The 21550-nt window shown below is 36.6% G+C and overlaps 1 protein-coding gene across 1 annotated transcript in view; it reads left to right on the plus strand.

The window, feature by feature from the left end:
- Window positions 1-21550, plus strand: part of Tnni3k (TNNI3 interacting kinase) — a 330025-nt gene that overhangs the window by 172420 nt on the left and 136055 nt on the right. Inside the window, 1 exon segment of the mRNA XM_087212909.1 lies at window positions 416-520. Coding sequence (XP_087069035.1) covers window positions 416-520 — 105 coding nt within the window.

Genomic DNA, 21550 nt, shown 5'->3' on the forward strand with positions numbered 1-21550 from the left:
TCACAGTATTTATAAAATATTAAAAAAGAATAGTCTTGTACAAGTCTAATTTGAGTTTATTTCCTGCATCTATGTATACAATAATTAGAATGTGGTTTCATTCAGTGATTAAATAGATTCTATTTTACACTATTAAAGAGAACTTAAATGTAATATTACAAATAAATTTAAAAAGCAAGTACAATATTTTAAGCAAAAGGTGTTATAAATCTAAGTTGACCTATAATTAAACATTTTCTGATGTAGAAAATCTGCATTCTCAGATTTTTGAATTTTTACCTTAACTTCCATAAATAGAACTCAGGATGAAATTACACAAAATAAAAAAAAAAAATCACATGCACCCTTTGATTGCTTTTAAAATATATATTAGTTTTAGCCATTTCATCTCATTAAATCTATTTTTACTTTCTAGGGCCCTTGATTTGGAGTCTAAGTTAATTATTGCAGTAGATATTGCCAAAGGCATGGAGTACCTTCACCACCTGACCCAGCCAATTATACACCGTGACTTGAACAGGTATTTTTTTCTAAACAATAAACTTAAAATTATATAACTAACTGGGAATCTAAGACAGACTCAGTGAAGAAACATTTAGATTTATTGCACATCAGGGTTTTCTACCTACTCTGTAGGTAACAGAACAGGCTACCATAGGCCTAAGCAATAGAAAGTTGTAAGATTTTACAGAAATACAAATCTATATAACCATTTCCAATAGATCTTCCAAACCTATGGAAAAATCATGAAGGAAAGATATCTCTAAGATGCACTAGCTAAGTACATTGAATATTTCTACCAACAATGGGCAAGTGGTCCCATAAGATTATAATGAGCTAAAAATTCCTATGTTTTAGTGAAATTGTGGCCTCTGTAAAGTAGAGCAACATATTACTCACATGCTTATAGTGATACTGATGTAAACAACCCTACTGTAATGATCTGTGGTTGCTTATTTCATGTCACATTATTCTAGATCAATAACTTGCATTTTCATGATGGTCAATAAGGTTCATAGAGATCCTATATGTAAACTTCAGAATTCTGTAACAGGACATGAATAGATTTACTCTATTCAGTCATTTGCTCAATAGCTATTTGGACATTTTCTGTGTTTAAACCTTTACACTTGACACTGCAGAGCTTGCAAAGTGTAGCTGCCTTAGATTCTACTTTCCAGGAGCTTTAACATCCTACTAGCAGAGAAAAATACTTGCCAAAATATTTGTAATATATAAAATAACAGGTTTTGTCAAAGAAATAGTGAATTTTTAAGTAAATTTTAGAAACAATATTAATTAGTTCTGAAAAGTTTAGAGACAACTTCACGGAAGAGGTGATACATAAGCTTGATCCTGAAGGAGGAGTAGAATTTGGAAGAGCATCCCAGACTTCAGGATTATCTTAATAAAATCAAGAGATTAGAAAGTTAAAAGTATATGTGGGAAACAGCATTTTAGTGCACAAAATACTACATGAATACATTTGGTGACTCAGATGATTAGGAAAGAAATGTAGAAAAATGGAATAACACAAAAAGCAGTGCATGCTGCACTAAGGTAGTTTAGACACTGTAAGCAAGGAGGAGGCACTGAGGAGGTTTGAACTGGGAATCACAGATCTGAAGCTGCCTTATGGGAAGATTAATCCAGCATCTCATAAAAGATCAGCTTGAAAGGAAGAATCAAGAACCTGGTGAGGCAGCTGTTGCAGGAGTCTGGATGGGAAGTAATTAAAAGCCGAATTTCACTAGTGGCAAGTATAAATGAAAGAAAGAGACCAATACAACAGATAAGAGAGATAAAATGGACTAAATCAGACACAAGAGAGGTGGAATTTTAAATATTGGATAAATAATAAGGGGTGCAGTCTACTTATAATGTTAGTAGTTTTCAAGTAAAAGCCATTTCTTCAATTTTAGCTATTAATTTTTCCATTAGTTCTCTTTTCAAAACAGATATTTATGTTAAATATATTTTTCTTTGAGTTTTAATAACAATATATAGGAAACAGATTTAGATGATAAATTAGCATAATGCAAGCTCATAATTTTGAATTTGAGAGTTATTGCTTTGCCATCCCAGCCAACTTTGCGTGTCACATTGAAACAAATGAGTGATTGCTGCATGTTTTCTCTACCTGTCCTTTATTTGTGGTGTAATCAAATGCATATTCTGTTGTCTTCTAAGTTAAGTTGTTAACATCATTCATGCAGCAGGACCAAAAATATAAATGTGGATTAAAAGTGAAAATAGGATATTTATTATGAAACATGTATGTTTACAGTTTTTTCTGCCTCTACTCTAATCTGAATGCTAAAATTGCACCAAAAATTCTTCAAACATAGGTACTGTCAATACAGAGTCTGAACTGTCACATCTGTGTATTATGTGTGGACTATTTTCTACCAATCTTTAATCAAGTAACAACGCTAATACATTCAGTTTTTCAGTACAGCAATATGTATTGCTCAAAAAGCATGGGTCCTATCCCTCAGAGAGCTTACTATAATATAGTTGGGTATACAGGTTATATTCCCAGGGAACAACTAAATTTCCACTTTAGGTAGAAAATGATTAAAGGCCAAAATGATTAAATAGCAACTTTCAAAGGATTTCAAGTAAGTAAGAGATCAAAGTGGAGTGGACTCCTTCCTGGAGGATATGGAGCTGAATCTAGACTTTGAAAACTGGGCATGAATCTCTCCTCATTCTTTTCACAACATATTAACCCTAGCTTTTCCACACTACTTAGTCCCACTGAAAGAGGCAGAGGGAAGGATACACGTTAGAGTGTCAGGATCTCAGACACTTATCTGTCTTTGCATTGACACCACCTCTTGACATTTTTGGTTCTCCCATGTTCCAGGGTAGGGCAGGGCTTCAAGATCAGAGACTCTTCTCTCCTCCCTCCTTTCCATAGCTGAGCATAATGTCCAGAGGTGATGCTTCAACCATGTATTTTTATCAGAACCAAATTATTGGGAAGCTCCTAGGAATGTCATTCTAGGAAACACTGGCCTGGTTGATACAAGAATGGCTTATTGTGTATTGAATCTAACTAACCAGTGCCTTTGGTAATTCTAAAGGAAAGGGGTTATTTTGAGCGTATTGATCGGCCCACAGAAAGGGGACACTTCTGGATTTGGATTTGGAGTTGTTATTATATGAGCAAAAGGAAAGAGCCCTAATTTTCCTCCTGGCAAGCAAGGCTTCTCTGGGCTTTTTACCACATAATTCTGAAGGTTAATTTTCATCTTTAGTATATACTAAGGAGAAGTTCAAGGAATGAATAAGGAATGGTTCCTTCAATGATAGTGAGAATAATAATACCAACCAACTACTTAGCACTTGCAATGCAAAAGGACTTCTGCTCAGATTTGTCCTGCTCTCATTTGATCTAACTACAACTTCATGCTATAGTTATTATCTCCATTTTACCGCAAAGAATACAGACTAGAAAAACTCATTCTTACAGAGCTTTTAACACTATATTTTGCTGTAACAACAGCAAAACTTTGGCCAAAGAGAGAGACAGAAGGAGGCTGTTCATCTTGGATGGGCACCAGTGATATTTACCAAACTTGATCTCTGTTCTTCAGTCTTTTAGTAAGTTCAATTCCTGTGACCCAAGCCTTTCTCATCTGATCTCCTCATCCCTCTGTGTCTTGCTTCATTTCTCCTTCCAAACCCCATGTTGTGCTGGTGTGGTGCAGAGCACTCACATATGACTTCTTTGACCCACAGAGTTGAAATGTTTTTAAAATTTAGCTTCAAACAGAAATGCACTGATTTGCTGTGAACTTCATCACCTACCAACTTGCACCTAGCCGGTTTTATGCATTCATTTTGTGACATTGGAACTTACAAGTCATGGTTTAAAGCTATGGACTTTACAGCTTTTTAACTTAATATCAGAAGTTGCCTGTCTTTTCTTGGGAAAGTGTATTTTCCAAACTGTTTGACATTGAACAGAATCATCACTGCAAGTATATATGGATCAAGTGGATGATCTTCTCTCTGGATATGTCTGCAGTGTCCCCTAACATATCTGTCTCCAGTAAGAGATAGATATGAAAACACTACATAGGGCCAGAGATTTAGCTCAATGGTTCCGCCTCCTGCCTCGCAAGCACAAGGACCTGAGTTCGATCCCTGGTACCAAAAAAAAAAAAAAAAAATGAAAACACTATATAAAGTGTGAAGCATTATGCAAATGTCATTTTTACTACTCTGAATCCCTCATTTGTTTTCTTATATGGAAATGGATTTTAAAAATCCACAATATCCTCATGCACATAGATACTTGCTTTTATAAAACACAACTAATTAGATCTGAGAAGGGTTCACTGCTAATTTTTGAATGTGAGTGTATTCTGGTCAGTCTAAAGAAAACTAATTAGTGATAATGTAAAAGCAACAAACGTTCCAATGATGAATGACAGATAACTGAAAAAGCAAATCTTATCAGGGCTAACAGAATCTTAATTTTTAAGATTATTTTCAACTAAATTAGTGAATATTTTAAGAAATAACAAAGCTAAAATACTGACAAAATCTTAATAGTTGTTTTTAGGTTGACATACCCGTTTGCCAATTGAATATAAAATATAAAACACGTGCACTTAGAAAAACACAAAAATCAAGTAAAATAAAGTACTTATTGTTTTTATAATTACTTACTAGGTACAATTGTAGTCCTCAGTTTGCATAAGATTATAATTTTTTGCTCTCAGCTATTCCTTCCACTTGTGATTTTTCTAATAAATGGTTATACAGAAAGAACTTGGCACTTACTGGCAAAAAACATTTTGAAAAGACTTCAGATACCCACATGCAGGCCCATGGACTGATTACATTACAATATTTACTGACATCCTACAAGAGAACCCACTGAAACTTTTGTGAAGTCCTTGACAATACAGTTTTTGTGATTCTCTAGTGTAAAAGCCAGTCATCACAGGTGGCATTTACAATTTTGCAATTATTTTTGTTCATTTCTATTTTAAATGTAAATAAATTGATATAAAGTAGTTATTGCATGCTTGGTAAGCTCCAGAGTCTGTTCTATGCTCTGAGATACAGCTCAGAATGACAGACCATGTTTTCCTGATCAAATGATTATATGGGGGTTGTTCTTTTAAGAAAGAATAGACTCAAAAACTTCATTCTTTGAATGGCTTGATTCAGAATGTCTTAGGTTGGAATTGAGAATCTATAGTTTTTAGCAAGACTACTGTTTAATGCTTATCACTAAGCAAAACAAAGATATAATGGGCAGTGGTTCTCAGCTGACTGCACAGCCTCTAAGGGAACTTTAAGAAAATCTTCATGGTGATTAGATTAGAATTGGTAGGCATGGGGCCTGGACATCATATTTTGAGAGAGCACTCGAGGTAATTCCATTATGCAAGCAAGACTGAAAGCACTTTCTAGTTTGAGCCAATTGCTCCTTTAAACCACTTTCTATAGAATTTTAGCCTTCTCTGCTGGCAGACTGGAGTGAGATTATTAGAGCATCAAATAACAGTGTAATTCCAAATGTCTTGAAAACCGTTGTCCAAAATGAAATATAGTCATTCATTCATTCATCAATGCCGAAGTGAGGGATCCGTGGCCCATGGTATATATGACACAGAGTAGCCCCCATTATCATTGGTTTCCCTGGGAGTTGTGGCATGCATATTAGGCCACTCTGAAACATCTAACTTATAATTCATGAGTTATACTAGAATGTCTCCAGGAGTGTAGCTTCTTCACATGCAGGAAACACAAAAATAAACCTTTCAATATGATAGTTTTCAGGGCACAACCATTTATGTGGGGATTCAAGGCTATAAACTCTAGGAGAATACAGAATTACATGAACAAGTCTTGAGCATTCTGTACCTAAAATGCTTGAAGCCAAAAGTGTTTAGATTTCAGAGTTTTCTAGATTTTTGAATCAATTTGGATAGATTTTACCAGTTGAGAATACTCAACCTCAAAATCTGAAATCCAGAATGGTCCAAAATTCAAAACTTTTTGACCTCAGAACCATCATTGTGGTGTTCAAAAAGTTCTGGATTTTGGAGCATTTCAGATTTAGGATTTCTGGATTAGAGATGCTCAACTTATAATAAATAGATATACATATCCAGAGAAAGAATCATATAAATGCATATATGTGTATTATATAGCAACACACATACATATAAACATTCCATACACATTTCCATATTTTTGTTGTGCTTCTAGTTTTTTTGTAACTGAAGTTCGAAAGGAATTAAACCCCATAGAAAGCAGGCTGGGGGACAGTTTTCAATTTTCTCCAAAAATGAGCAAAACTAGTGCCACTTGGGATGTATAGAAGTTAATTCATTACATGCAATGGGTTGTCTTAGAAACTAATACCTCAGAGCTTAAGCACTGCCTATGGTTCTGGAGTATTTATGTCCACAATTATAATCCTACTTCACACTTTCAAATTAGTATTTTTACAAGTAATCAGTTGCAATCACGGTCAATTTCATTACTGCTTTGAGTAATGTTGTTGGGGGTAGTCCCTATATGTGAGGTGACAGAGGATGAATCATTAACATATGACTTCAAGGGAGCATAAATGAGACAAAAATAAATATGCTGTGTGTGCTGTGTTTTATGGGCCAGGCATGAGATTGGCACCCATCTGTTGTAGTCACAGCCCTTGGCTAGAGCTCAGTCACAGGGATCCCTGACTTTGTGAGACACTGGGAACCATAAGCTAGCTATATACTCAGAAGGGTAAGAAATGAGTTTTGGTGGGCAGCCAGCAGCATATGCTGTATGGGCCCTTTCTACACTGCAGATAACAGGTAGTAGTTTGGGGATAATGGCAATAATCAAGAAGGCTGGTCTGGTTTTCCATGAATCAGTTGCACAAAAGCAATGTTACTTGCATACCAAATAGTTTTTAGTTTATAAACACATATTCACAATTTATAAACTAATATCATTAATTGGGAAATGTAGTGAAAACTACTTAATGAGGCATATTATACATATGAATTACTATCAAAATAAGTCTTCTCATTTACTTTTGTTTGTTAAGTTAAAAATACAAAAATAGTTTTAAGAGTGTGGGGATAATGTCCCTGAATCAAAATATGGCTCAAGAATAAAAACCATGTAACTGTATATAGTATGATACTAGTATTAATGTGCTGTATAAATTCCAAAGCATAAGTCACATACTGGTATGTATTCTTTCAATGACAACACCCACTCACAGTTTTCTTGTATTAAAACACAGAAAGACTATGATCATTGTGTTCAGGAAGCCTTGTTATACCGCATCCAGAAAAAGGGGATTTCCTAATTATTTAGTGCTGAAAATTATTTATTCCTATATATGAGGTTTACTCAGGTGTTAATAGTCAATCATAATTTCCATCCCCAAGTCTGACATGCTCTGGGCCTATTGGAAATCAGTCTGTTTGTTCTTAGCTCTAGGAACATACACAAGAAGAAGTGAGTTTCCTCTCATTCTCAAAACCCTACCAATTATTTAAACAAAAATTTACCATCAAACTCATCCCAATTTTCTCTCACTTGATTCACTACTGCCCCCTCACTTAATTCTCCATTTCCAGAGGACCACCTATGTTCCAAACTTTCTTATCACTTTCTGTTTGGTTAAGTTTCCCCACCTGAGCCAAATTTGTTGGACTCTCCCACTTTCCTACACTCCACTACTATATATTCTATGGTTCTGAGTTGTTCTCTTTGCACCCTGGCAGAAATAGCTAAAATTTCCTCCCAGGGCCAGTTAAAATGTTCTTCCTTTATCAACTGCATCCATTAGAGTGTCTCATTTAATTTTGGCTACATTCACTAATTCTAAAATTAGTGTTCATACTTAACACCCCATTAAGTAAATTTCCTTAGACACATACTCCCTTTAAATTAAAATAGGTATGTTGAAGTCAGAGGAAAACTCTTTCATTTCTCCCACATTATATCGCTTGCCCAAACCTGGTCAAATCTGTTTTCTTTGGTGGAGACTTACATTAGAATCCTTCCCTAGGTCAGGAAGATCCCTGAATCTCAGCTCATAGAGGTGAGTTCCAAGCAACCATGTGATATTAGAAACACCAAATAAGATTCTGTGTGTGTTCAAATAAATATGTCTGTGTGCACAGCAGAACCCAGAGCACAGGAAATCAGGGGCACTTTGGCCAAACATAGAAATTCTGTGCTACCAAGATCCATTTTCACTTGATATAAAAATCCAGTACTTTTTATAGTGACATGCTCATTCCGCTGCTTCTTTCCTTAATATAACACAGACACACCCTGAGAATGTCCAAGCCCGGGTGCAGGAGTGCTTTCTCTCTCACTGTGTTCCTTCCCTCACACAGGGCTGAGTGCAGAGGAGTAGAAGTGATGTCCCTGATGAGGCTCTAACACCTTTCCTGTGTTTCACTTTGACTGGTGATGAACTTACTGGCCTATGATTTTCTGGAATTATCGGCTCCTTCCATTACCACTTTCCATTCTTTGGAGATATGGCCTGTATAAACCCGGCTTCTGAAAATGTCAACAAAAGGTCTCCTCTGTTTGGCCTGATTTCTTTCTGCTCTCATTTCTTGGGAGGCACCATGATTGCTCTCTTGGCACCTTGTTGATTTCCTGAGCAGCTCACCTTCCGATAATAATATTAATGCAACTTTTAATATCTCTGAATTCTTTCTTCTTCATTTTCAACCCTAGCTCACTGAGATTAATTTATGTTGTGTGTTCCCAAGGTCCTAAAGTTTCAATGCAACTTGAGTAGGGACCCAGGGTCAGAATTACTAGCTAATAAATAAGGAACAGGAACGATCCTTATTAGGTTGTTATGTCTTTCCCACTGATAAAATCTCTAATAGCTAGCTATATTTCGAATTTGGCCCAGAAAAACACAGTCTTGCCTCGTTGAATATTTTCTATTTATAAATTCTCCCTATCAGCTGTAAGAGGAAGCAACTTTACAAAAACTGTTTCCTTTTCTGGCTTGAATTGCAGCATGGGTATGGCTGGGGATCTGTGGTGGTGGAATTCCACGCTATTGAAAGGCCAGAGAATAAATGAGTCAAAATCACAGATCTGAAGCCACAGCGTACACACTTGAATCACAACTCTGCCATCTTACCTGTTTTCTTTGGAAATTTATTTAACATATCACTTATGGTAATAATCACACCTACCTTATTGGATTTAGATGAGAAAGTACTTCACCATTGTTTTTCTTTATTTTCCTGAAACAGTATTCTACTGCTTAATACTTTCGGATATCCAAGTTCATTTACTGAATTAAACCCTTCTAGGCCCTGTCTTTTCTTTTGATTCTGTTTTCACAGCTTTGCTTATAATATCTCACCGAGATGACTTCTTATCAGAAACATCTGGGAGATAACTGCATTGTTTGATGGTAGATTTTTTTCTCTGATGTAGGGCAGGAGGATTCAAAACATAAAACTGCCTTCATGGAGACCTCTGGATCCCTCATAGTTTGAACTTGTACCAGAGACTCAGTATTCCACAGGTAGAATCAGAGCTGAGACAGAAATTGAATAAAATGCAGCCAAGAGTTGGCAAAGTTATTTGATTATTCAGCATCCTTCTCAGTGATTCTTCTGCTAAGGGTTCATTCATAAAACTTAAGCATGCAATATAAACATCAGTTCTTCAGTTATTTGGCAATCACTTGGTGACAAACATAATGGTAAAGAAGGGGAACTATGTACAGAAACACATTCTGAAGTCAAAAATCCAAGAAGGAGAGACCCTAACAGTTACTGAGGGTGTGTGGGGCATCTCTATGGCTAGCAGCTCTCCTTCCCTCTGCTTACCTGGCTCACTCAGCAACTCAACCACCGCTAGAAGGGGCAGAGGAGAACGTTTTCAAAATTAACACTCAGAAGGCTGCTTCCTGACCTTCCTTCCAAAGTAAGAGAAAAGGAAAAATTTCTCCCATTCTACCTTCTTGACTGCCAACTGATGATCATTTTCATCTCATTGCTATCCCCATTCTTTCTTTGTCACTCTTGTTATGTCACTCTACTCTTATTTCCTGACTCAGATTTCTTATTTGCTAAATGGAGGTAATGATGACCATGTCTGCTTGTTTGTGGTGGTACCTTTGTGATCAATAGTGGTCCCAAGTCAACCATAAATAAAGGACTTCAGAAGAAGATTTGACAAAAGAAATTTGTATAAAATTAATGTTAATTGTATTCAGCAGAGTGGCCAGAAAGCCTCAGACTGCGAATAATTTTGTATCCAGCTGCAGAGTCAGTAGTATTTATAGAATTATTTGGATTATCTCCTTCCAACTGACAGTGAAAGGTTTTGTAGTGACTAAATGGTGTGGGGAACAACATAAGCCTTCTCTGAAAAGTTTACTCTTGCCTTGACCAGCATGAAGAAAAGAGGGTGTATGCCTCGCGAATGATTAGAACTCTAATCCTGAGGGATGATCTTTGTGTTCATCACGTTTCAAGCCTTGAACATGAAACACAATATTCTCAGACACTAAGCCCTCATCTAGTGGTTTTAACAACCTACAAAAGTTAGTGAAAAGCGTGCAGAAGCTGCCTTATGTGAAACAGCATCTGCACACTGATGATTCTGCCTTCCTTTCTCCTGGGAGGGAAAGCCCCTTTCTAAATTCTTAAAAATATCAAGTGGCTTTCATTAAATCTATTCAGAGTTAAGGGTCAAGGATCTTGAGTGAACCTTTTCTTTGGGAATGAAACACATTTTGATAGGCTTTCTCTTGTCTGTGGTCTAGAAAGATTTAGCCTCAGGCAGACCTCTTGAATTGCTGGGATTTATAAAGGAAGGGATAGATTATAGGCTTCTTTTAATTCTTTCTCTTTAATTTCTTTTTTCTCACTTCATACACAGAAAGAGAAAGATATTCCACATCATCGTCTTCCAAGACAAGGGTGGCCTTACAGGCAGACATTGAGCTCTGAATGTTCCTTAATTACCTCTAGGCCTCACAAAGTTTGTTTGCCTGCTTCCTAAATATGAGGGGAACAAAGCTCTTATTTGCCAAACTTGTTCTTCAGCAGTGAAAGCAGTAGAGAGAAAACAAGAATTTTGTTGTTTTAATATTTGACTTTCTAACTTGAACTGCAGCTAGAGCCTCTACCTGAAAACATATATTTAGTGTACTTTTGTTGACGGTACTGGCTATTTTTTATCAGCACACATTTTAGTATATAATGCTTACCTTCTCTGTGTGGAGTTGCTGCATGTACATGTACGTAGCTCGTCTTAACTCCTTTTTACATCCCCTTTTCATCTCCTCTCTCCCCTTCCCTCCCACTCTTGGTCTCCTTCCCATTTGAGAAACATCTGTCACCCTACTTCCTATTATCTAGCTTTTATTTTGCACTTTATTTATAATTTGGGGTTTCTCAAATAAGAGAAGCCAGGCAATATCTCAGCTTGTGTCTGATTTATTTCACTTAACATTATGGTCTCAACGTGCATTCTTTTCCCATGCTATTCTAACTCCTGTTTACCCCTAATGCACCCTCCAGGAAGCCCTCCCCCATGTTCTCACAGCTCTGTGTCCTTTCTTATCTCAGAAAACCGTATTAAAATTGCCCCTGGACTTGAGCTTACTCCTTGCTACATACTAAGCTAATCAGTACAAGGGAGCTGTGAATTTCATTTAATTCTCAATGCTTAGCACAGTGGCTGGGCCCTAAAAGAAAAAAAAAATTAAGGAATGTAAGAACAATATATATCAGTGTGTCTTTGTGCTGGACAATGAATCTCATGTTTTACAGGTCTTATCTAATTAAATCCTCATAACTCTATGTAATAGCATTTTTAAATAGGCAATGACAAAAAGGCTTAAAAAGACAAATCACTAAGATGACTCAGTGTGTAATGACACATGTGTAAGTTTGTTGTTATGCATATTGTCATAGAGTGTGAAGCTGAGGGATATATAGTCATTTAGACCCAGGAAACAAACTGAATAACAGCACCACCTATGAGGCTGCCTTACCGAGGGACCCTCATCTTACTGCATTCGTAGCAAAAATCAGAAGGTAGCCCTCACTTCACATTGATTAACTCTGCCTCATTTAATAGACAAAAGCCAGTCTTTTGCTCAGTTAACACTAATATTCCCAAGTCACTAGCCTGGTTATTTTACGTATAGATAATTATTGCATGCAAATTACTAAAGCCTATCAAAAAATGAGAACAGAAAAACAATCAGTCCTTGGATCTGATTTTGTAATTTAGGTGAGAAGTTAAGCAAACTGATTTTGTAATATAGACATGGCACAAGACTGTCTGATGATGCTCAAGAAAAATACAAATCCTTGAAATTCTAGCGATTTTTAGTCAGTACTGACCATGTAGATTTGAACCAATGCTTGCTTTTTCTAAATCAATTGATTTCCCTTCTCACAGGCAACATTTTTATTTTCTAACCTGCAGCATTTCTATGCCTGACTGGAATATTTTTGCATTTGATTAATGTTTTCATTTGACTTTCAATGAGGTCTCAGAACAGTTTGGCTTGTCACAGTCAAATTATTTAAATATTACTCTGAAAAGAGTATGTGGAAACTAAAATCAGATTCATGTGAACCTGAAAAAACAGTGGCAATGTTTCCTGAACTTGTTATATTTTTATGTCTAAATTAATCATTTCAAAATTTTATTTTATGTTGATGCTCAATGTCTTAAATGCAGTAATTGTTGAATGCCTTAATGGAAGAGTTTTAATATTTTCGTAACCAGGAAGTTACACCCTTCTCAACTAAGGTCTGTATTCCTCTTTTAAATATTCCTTGTGCTTTCAACACACAAATATATTATGCCTTCTACTTATAGTAATGCAAATTTGCTTTGGTTTCTTTAACACAAATACCTAAGCTGTCATTTTTATTTCTTGCTTACTCTTTAGAATTGATCAGAATTAGCCCAATTATTGATTCATATATGGTCAGCATTTTCTGTCTTCTTTCAACTTATGTCATTTGAAAGAAAGCACATGTAAATGGATATATACTATATTATTCCTTTAATATCCTTTTCTTCAGTGCTGGGGATAGAACCCAGGGCCATATGCATGATGCATGTTAAGCAATTCCTCTACTACTAAGCTATGACTACAATATATACATACATATGTATGTATGTATGTATATATTAGCATATGCAAACTAACTTATATGAAAAGAGTTAATATTTTCCTGCCACACAGGGCTAAGAGGGGAGAGAACTGCAACAGGTATAAGGATCCCTTCTTTATGACAGACCTTCTTCATGTTGTGTTTCTTGAGATCATAGTTGCATTGCAGTATATATCTTATAAAATTTATCCAATTATAGCCTTTTAAATGCATGAAGTGCTTCCTTCTCATGTAAAAGTAAATTGTCTAATATAGCTGGAAAAATGCAAAAATGTAAAATTCTTAAAAAGAGATATTCAAAGTAAAATGAATTTGCACCTTTCTAATCATGAACAAAAGTATTTGTCCTTAATAAAACCTTAAGGAAAAACAAGCATTTGCAAAATAATCTCACTGAGGATATCAAAACCAATTCCAGCTAAAGTAGAAGAATCAACACAACTGAATTGGAAGAAGATAAGTTTGCTCAGATGCCATCAATGAATACAAATCTATATCACACTAAGGTCAAGACAGTTCCCTGAAAATGTAAGCATTCAGTCAAAAGATTGTAGACATTGACAGGAAGGGAGATGAGAGATCTTCTCAGAGATATATGTTTACCTTCTATCCATGCCTATGGATTCTGGTCTGATGGAAAGGATATTCAGTACCAGCTTCTACTTCTTAGCCAAATATGAAAGACATTGAACAACAAAGCAAAGTCTCAGAGTATTTACATATCATCCAAACAACAACTGATTAAATATATCATTTCACTTTTGTATATCTGAAAAGTGATGCACCCAGAAGCATTCAGTTCATTAAAAGCAATGTGCTGGTAGATATGCAGCATTAAAATGTGGATCATAGAGAAGCTACTAGAAGAGCTCTTTCCTTTTATAAAATGTCAATTATGAGAGAGAACATCTATGAGAGCTAAAAACTATAATGTTATAATGCAGAAAATATTAATTTATAATCAAGATCATGAAAGTGAGATTATAGAAATAATATAACACACAAAGATAAAATCAGACTTTCCTAAAAATTACAACTGTGAGGACCTCTGTATAATCTCAACAGGTGAAAATATATACATCAAATTATTAATTAGTGAAAAATATTCTTATCTGCACTGTAATGAAAGGTAAATTTAGCCTAGATTCAGATAACTGGATTGAATAATTCAAAATTAGTTAGCAGAAGGAAATTAGTAATGTGAATGTTAAAGCTTCAGAGATAACACAGTGAAGGTAACTGTGATAAACTGAGCTTCCCTTGATGAATATGACTCAGAAAGGTGTAGCTCAGATGGTTCACATTTGGTTAGTGGTTTATTTATTTTGCTAAGCTCAGCTGGCCACTCTGCAAATTTTCTCACTGTCAAGTCAAGTGTTGTGTAGCCATTTCAGAGAACCACATTTTTATTGAAAATGATAAAATTTCGATAGAAAGGCAGCACATGATATATTTTGTGCATACAGCCTCTAATTTGGTCACCACATATGACAGATAATTTTTGCTGCAAAATGACAACTGGAATTATCTAGCTCCATATTTTACTTTTATTTTACATGTCTCAATAATTGGGGATTACAAATACATTATTTTACATGATTTTCTCCATTTTGCTTCATACTTTGCAGGAAATTTTAAGAGAAAGTGTATGGTTTTTAATATGAAAAACATTCTATAGTGAAAAACAAAGTAATGTAAGTCAAAGGAAAAAAATCAAGGAAATAAAACAAGTAAATAAAAAATTCTTATTGTAAGCATCTGATTATGGGAGAGCTATGAAAGACATAGCTTGACCCAATCCTTGTATAACCAGGAGGCTAGGATTTATTTCTGGAATTTGTGGGGGAAAAAAAAAGATTTAGGATTTCTCAAATTGAAATCTTTCTCTTTAAAGCTGCATTTTTCTTGCCTACACAAACTTTTAGTACCACTTTGTTATATAGAAAATTCCTATACTTTTGGCCAATGATACAGGGTTGGAGAACAATGGTAGAAGTGTCAAGCATCGTGGTAGAATAAAAGAAATTCAGTGTAGAATAAAAAATAACCTGTAACCAAAGCATGGCAGAAAGACTGGTGACTTTGAAGTCAGAGAGACTAGAGCACAATTCCAGTTCTGCCACAAACACTGCAATGGTTGGTAAGGTTTTCTCTAAATATCAGTTTCTCTATTTATAAAACAGGGATGATATCTACCTCATAGTGTTGTTTTAAAAAGCCCTCGGTGTCTGGTACATGGTAGATACTCAGTAAATGTTAGTTCTCAGTCTCCTTACCTTTAAATTGTTGCAGAAGTAACTTTATTTCATGTATGTTTATCAGGTTTCAGATCATTTTTTCTTCAAACGAGATTTGTAAAGAACATCAGGAAAGAAGAATACTTAGTAACTCTTTTCTGTCTTCCCCTTGTCCCACTTAACAAATATTCTTCCTCCTGTTGATCATACTATGCTTTATTTAACTCCACTAATTATCCTAAGAGGGAGAAAGGAGCGAGAGTAAAAAGAGGAATGTATACGAGCCATGACAGTGTAGAGAATAAATACAGTAGTCAGTCTCCCTCTCCTCTTTCTCCTCTTCTGCAACCAGAGATATGGTAAGGTAAGATGGAAACATTGGTCTTCGATTCATTGATGGATAATTGAGAATCACACTATTGTACTTTTAATAGTTTTTATCTTTGCTATGGGAAATGGCTCTCATATTTGGATATATTTTAAAGTATTGTATTATTTTAACACCTTGAAAATGTATCTGTCATGGCATGTACCTAGATGTCCCCCCAGTGCCCCATGCAGTCAGAGGTGGGGTGTTTTGGAGGTGGCTGGATCTAGGGTGTGTGAGGCTGAGATCAGGGACGTGATGCTGGGATTGACTGATGATGCAGTGCTAGGATTAATGGTGCTTCACCCTGGGTGTGAGAGCTAGCCACCCCAACAGTGGGTAGTGGGTAAGATGTAAGGGATGGGAAGTGTCACATGTCCCATGCTGCTTGCTTTTTTTGTTGTCTTCTGCCTGCCATGAACTGTTTCTCCTCTGCAATGCCCCTCCGCCGTGCCACCCTGCCTTGGAGCGAGCTGATTATAGGCTGAAACCTCTACAAACTGTGAGCTAAATAAACCTTTCCTCTTCTAACTTTTGGTAACAGATATTTTGTCTGAGCAATGAGAAAAGTTAACTAATAAAAACCACAGTGCAGAAGCCTATTCTAAATGCCCTCACTGTCCTGAGTAACTTCTCTCAGGAAGGTCTATTCACCCTTAGGCTTCAAGTGAGATAATAACTGGGAAGTCCAGAATAGCACAGGAGCTACTGGTCTTGCTAAGAAATTTGTTCACAGCTAATACAAAACTTTATACTCAAAGCACTCATCCCACTGACGATACTTGGTCCAGCAGTGAAAGTATGCCTTTCCACATAATCAGCAAGACAGTGGAACACAGACGACAGTGATTATAAGATAATTCTCAAACACTAAAATTCAGGCAATGCCATAAAGAGTGGCCTGGTATAGGTTCATTTGCCATAGTTTTGGAGAAAGGTAAGGCCAAAGTTAATACAACTTTATATCGAGACAATAGCAATAGGAATGCAAAGAAATATAAGAATTCTTGATTTATGGTAGAGATGAAGTTGACTGGATCTGGTAAGTGATCTACAGTGACAGTGAAAATGAGAAAAAATGAAAAGATGTTAAAATTTCTGCCTAGGAGGCTTAGGAGATGATGATGCACACATTAGGACTTGCATGAAGTTATTGAAATTCATGTCAACAATTTTATAGCTAAAATGTCAGTAAATAATCATCTTTACTTTGCAAAGAATTGTGAGGAGTATGGTATTTAGAAATTGTTGTAATGCTACTTTCCTTTGGAACCATGCTCTGAACCACCAGGCTTGTTAGGGCAGGTTAAGCACATTCCTTCTGTACTTCTATGGTTCTTGCTTCTTTCCTATCTCAGCACTTAATTTCCTTTACTGGAACTGCCCTTTTCATGCTGTCACCTGAATTAGACTGTAGAAATGGCAAGGGCATGGACCATAACCATTGTGCTCACCTTTGTAGCATGACACCAAGCGTAGAGCCTGATAACAATACATGCTCAGAACTGTTTGATGCCTTTGGAAACTTAAGAAGTTGTAAAGGTATAGATGAACATTTTAAAAGAGTATAGCTGTGGCTATGAGATCTATACACTTTACTCTCTTGCAGAATTCACTTAGAAATAGCAATGGAGGTAAGATTTGAAACAGAATTAAAAGTTATTAGAGAAGAAAGATGGGGAAAAGTCATGCAGATAAAGGAAAAGGGAAAAATTTTAGAATGGAAAAGATATCAGGAACCTCAAAAACTCCAGGACACCTGGGGAGAGAACATGACACTAGAGGCCTTTGAAAGATAGTGGACAATAATGGAAAGCTCTGGCAGAACAAACGTAGAGGATGCCCACTATTATTTCAGATGAGATTGGCCGTGTTCAGGGTGGTATGGCCATAGACGGCCCACTATTATGTCAAAAAAGATGAGTTTAAGAAGAATGTATACAAAGGTTTTAAACAATCCGTATAAATCACTGAATTCTTTAATTCAATATTTTCCTAAAGTTTTTCTTTGGAATTCTAGTTAAGTGACATATGCTATGAAAAGGGCTCTCTGATAAAAGGAGCTTGGGTAAGTTTGAGTATTGCGGCACATTTTTTAGTTGAAGGATGCATTTAATAAAAACAATTATAAACTGGATGCCAACAAAGTAAATGCAAAAGGAATACTAAACTAGCAAAGAGATACAACAGCAGGAAACACCTGGCACTGCCGTCCTGAGAGAAAAGGTGGACATGGATAAATCTGTTGAAATTTGAAGGCCTGGGGAAGGTCACATGCAAGACTGAAATTAACTTTGACAAGGCACACAGTGAGGCTACAGCCCAGACATTTGGAGACGAAGAGTGCTGGCCGGGGTGGGTGTCTTGGAGGAGCCATCATGAGGCTGATTCCTGCAAAGCCTGAACAAATTACAAACTGCAACCCCTGCTAGTTCTGGAATGTACCACCGTCTGTGGATGGAGAAACACTGCAGTGCTGGTGCTGATAGGAATAGACCGAAAATGAACCAGAACAAGCCAGAACAAAACCAAACACACAGAAGCGAATTCTTTCCTTCTCTTCAGTCTTCCAGTCTCCTACTAATACCACACATTTTTAAAGATTCAGAAAATACTTCAGAAGTTCTCTAGCGATTACTCAACTTCAATCAAACATTTCACCAACTTTTTGACAGCTTACAACTTACCTACTTGAAAACCAGAGGAAATAATATTCCATGGAATTTATTTTGAGATATACTGCTTTGGTTGTATGACTACAAACAGGTTTTCCTTCTCTAATTATAAAAGGCATACTAGTGGATAATGCCTGTCAATTTTTAACCCTAAAAGCTTCTTGGATTACATACTCTTGGGAAGTGAGACCCTCTTCCAGTTCCATCAGAGTGTGTCTTACAGCAGAGATGACATCATCTGTTGGCATTTCTCTGTTGTAGCTACACTTAATACTGTATACCTGTAGAGAACAGGGAAAGGGGACTTTACTAGAACCTCTCCAGTAAGTCCTAGTCTCCTGCAAGCCACAGCAGCACAAGGCGAATTACAAGGAAGGTAGAAAAATGAGACTGAGAAGAAGCTGAGCTTTGGGTCTGATCAGTGCTGCTCTGGGCAGCAAAGACGAAAGCCCCCAGCTTACCACACCTTTTATTCAGTACATCAGGAGAAACAAAGTGTAACAAATGACTCGGGACAGAGAGTTCAGTACATCATCATAAGCAAGATGTAACAAACAACTTGCAGAGAGTTCAGTACATCGGCTTAAACAAGATGTAACAATCCAAGAACAATGAGGAACTGAGTAGATGAAGATTTTGTTCCCCCCAGGATGTCTTCAGCTGGTGTAATCTTGCCCTGGAGCATCACAGAATCACCAGATCATTGAGGTCTCAGTTGTGACCAGAGGCAAAAATGGAATTATGTCTCGGAATGCCATAGCTGGGCTGTAGACAGGAGAACTAGGCCTAATCAAATGGTTTTTCCCTAAAATTATGTAGCATTGCTCCTGACATATACCAGCCAATGTACTCACTACTCAGGACATGTGATTAAACAAGATGACAAAGATCCCTCCTCTTATGAACCACACAGACCAGAAGTAGGTAGGGGAAGAGGGGTAGGAGGAGACAGACTATGAAATAAATAAAATAATTTCAGATCATTAAAATGCTCTACAATCTGTAGATGTGCTGGGCAGTTAATGGAGCAGAGGGACTAATTTTAATTGTTGGTCATAGAAGGCTTCTCTGAGAATATGATATTTGAACTGAGATCTAAATAATATGAAGAAGGACCAGACTGATAAAGGTGTGAGTAGAAGATGATTCCAAGGACATAATAAATCAACCAGTGAAAAATCCCTAAGTAGGAATGAAAAGTGACAAGGATGATAGATAAAGTATGTTCAAAGAAAGGGAGAGTATTTTGAGGCAGATTAATAGTAATTTCTTTTACTGTAGTAATTTTTTATTTAAACACACAACATATTTTGATCAGTGTGTGTGTGTGTGTGTAAAGAAGATCAGACTAACTGAAGCATATTGGATACTAAAGGAGGGCTGGATAGAACACAAAATGGAAGTTTAGCAAAAGCCAGTTGATGTGTGGGTATATGGGTAATTTTTGAGTAGAAATCTGGCTTTAAACATGATTGTAAGCCACATGGCTATTTAAGGAAGAGGGAAAGATGATCTCCTTTATTCATTCAATAAATATTTATTCAAAATATACTGTAAACCAACTCTTTGGCCACTGGAGAATTGCAATTACCAAATAGATCCTGCCTTTGTAGAAGATATGTTTTTGTATATTGATAGTTTAACAAAGAATGTTCTGAATGTATTGTGGAGAATGGATTCATATTGAAAAATTATGGAGGGCTTGGGAACCTATGTTGGTATCTCTGGTGGGAGATTCAAGTGAACTGGACTAGACTGATGACATTGGAGATGAAGAGAAATCAATATAATATTTTTCAGAGAGAGTCTATCAGGTTGCTGATGGATACAGAAGTAGATGAATGAGAGAGAACTTTTGTAGACACTCGTGGCGTATTTCTGCTATTAATTGGGAGACATAGCTTTGGAAACCAGAACCGGGAGACTTTCTGTGGCCATTTTTAATCTGAGATACCCATGAGACATTTAAGAAGAAGCAGTTGAAAATGCAAATCTAGAGCTTCGAAAGAGATCATTATGTGAGATGTATGTTTGAGAATCTCAGCAAACAGATGATTTTCAAAGGTTCTGGAGTGGCTAAGATCATCTGTGGAGAGAGAAAAGAAGAGGATCGAAGAGAGTCTGTCCTATCAGAGGAGACTGAGAAGGCTTTCCAAAGAGAGAGAAGGGAAGCAGGGGAGAGAGGGTCATGGAGGCTGAGGAGGGTGTTTAATTCAGGAAGGAGTTTTCCATGATACCGAATACCACAGAGAATTCAAGGACAAAGGGGTCAAAAAAGTAACCACTGCACTTGTCAAGATTGTAGTCACCAGGTAGCTAACTTGGCTAGACCAGTTTATATGGAGTGGTAAAGACCTATAACAATAAATGTTACCATTCCATAGTGTTTGTCAGCTTCCAACTAAGTATTTTACATATGTTACATTTAATTATAATTAACTTATGGATTAATTCCAATTATTATTCTATTATACTTCAGAGGAAACTGAGGTACAGAGATATAAAGTGACCTGCTTTAAATTTCCTGACAGTGCTAGGATTTGAATCCAGCCTGGCTGACCGTAGCATCTGAGATTTTACACTGTCACTGTACTTCTTTGCAACCCAATTAAAGTGGCTTGGTAGGTGACACAGAGAAAAGAGCCAACAGAAATTTTTCAAGAAGTTTCAAAGTCATGGGAAACTGAAAAAGTGACTTGTAACTGGAGAGGACCACAGGTGGGCAAGGGATTTTTAAGGATAGGAGCTACTGGAGCACATGTGCACAATGGAATAACATGGTACAGAGGAAAAATGGGTGCTGCAGGATAGAGGGATCTAATTATGTCAGCAAAGCCCTTGCACTCGGTTTGAGCCTGGCAGAGGAAGGGCTGAACCACAATAAATCACTTAAGTCTAGTGAATGACAGAAGCAGGGTTTAATTCCTGATCTGAGATGCCTGGTTTAGTGCTCAGGTTGCTGGACCATGTTTTCTCATAGACCTTATTCTGGTCTACTCCTCTTCTAAAACAACACCCCACCCAGGCTCTGTCAGTAGCCCCGCTGCTGGAAGTTCAGAAGCCCCTGATTCAGTTTCTTGCTGGATGGATTCTTCACGAATA

This window comes from Heterocephalus glaber, unplaced genomic scaffold (genome assembly GCF_053883595.1).
Source record: "Heterocephalus glaber isolate CG9 unplaced genomic scaffold, H.glaber_assembly_v1.0 deba00001442, whole genome shotgun sequence".
Taxonomy (NCBI): domain Eukaryota; kingdom Metazoa; phylum Chordata; class Mammalia; order Rodentia; family Bathyergidae; genus Heterocephalus; species Heterocephalus glaber.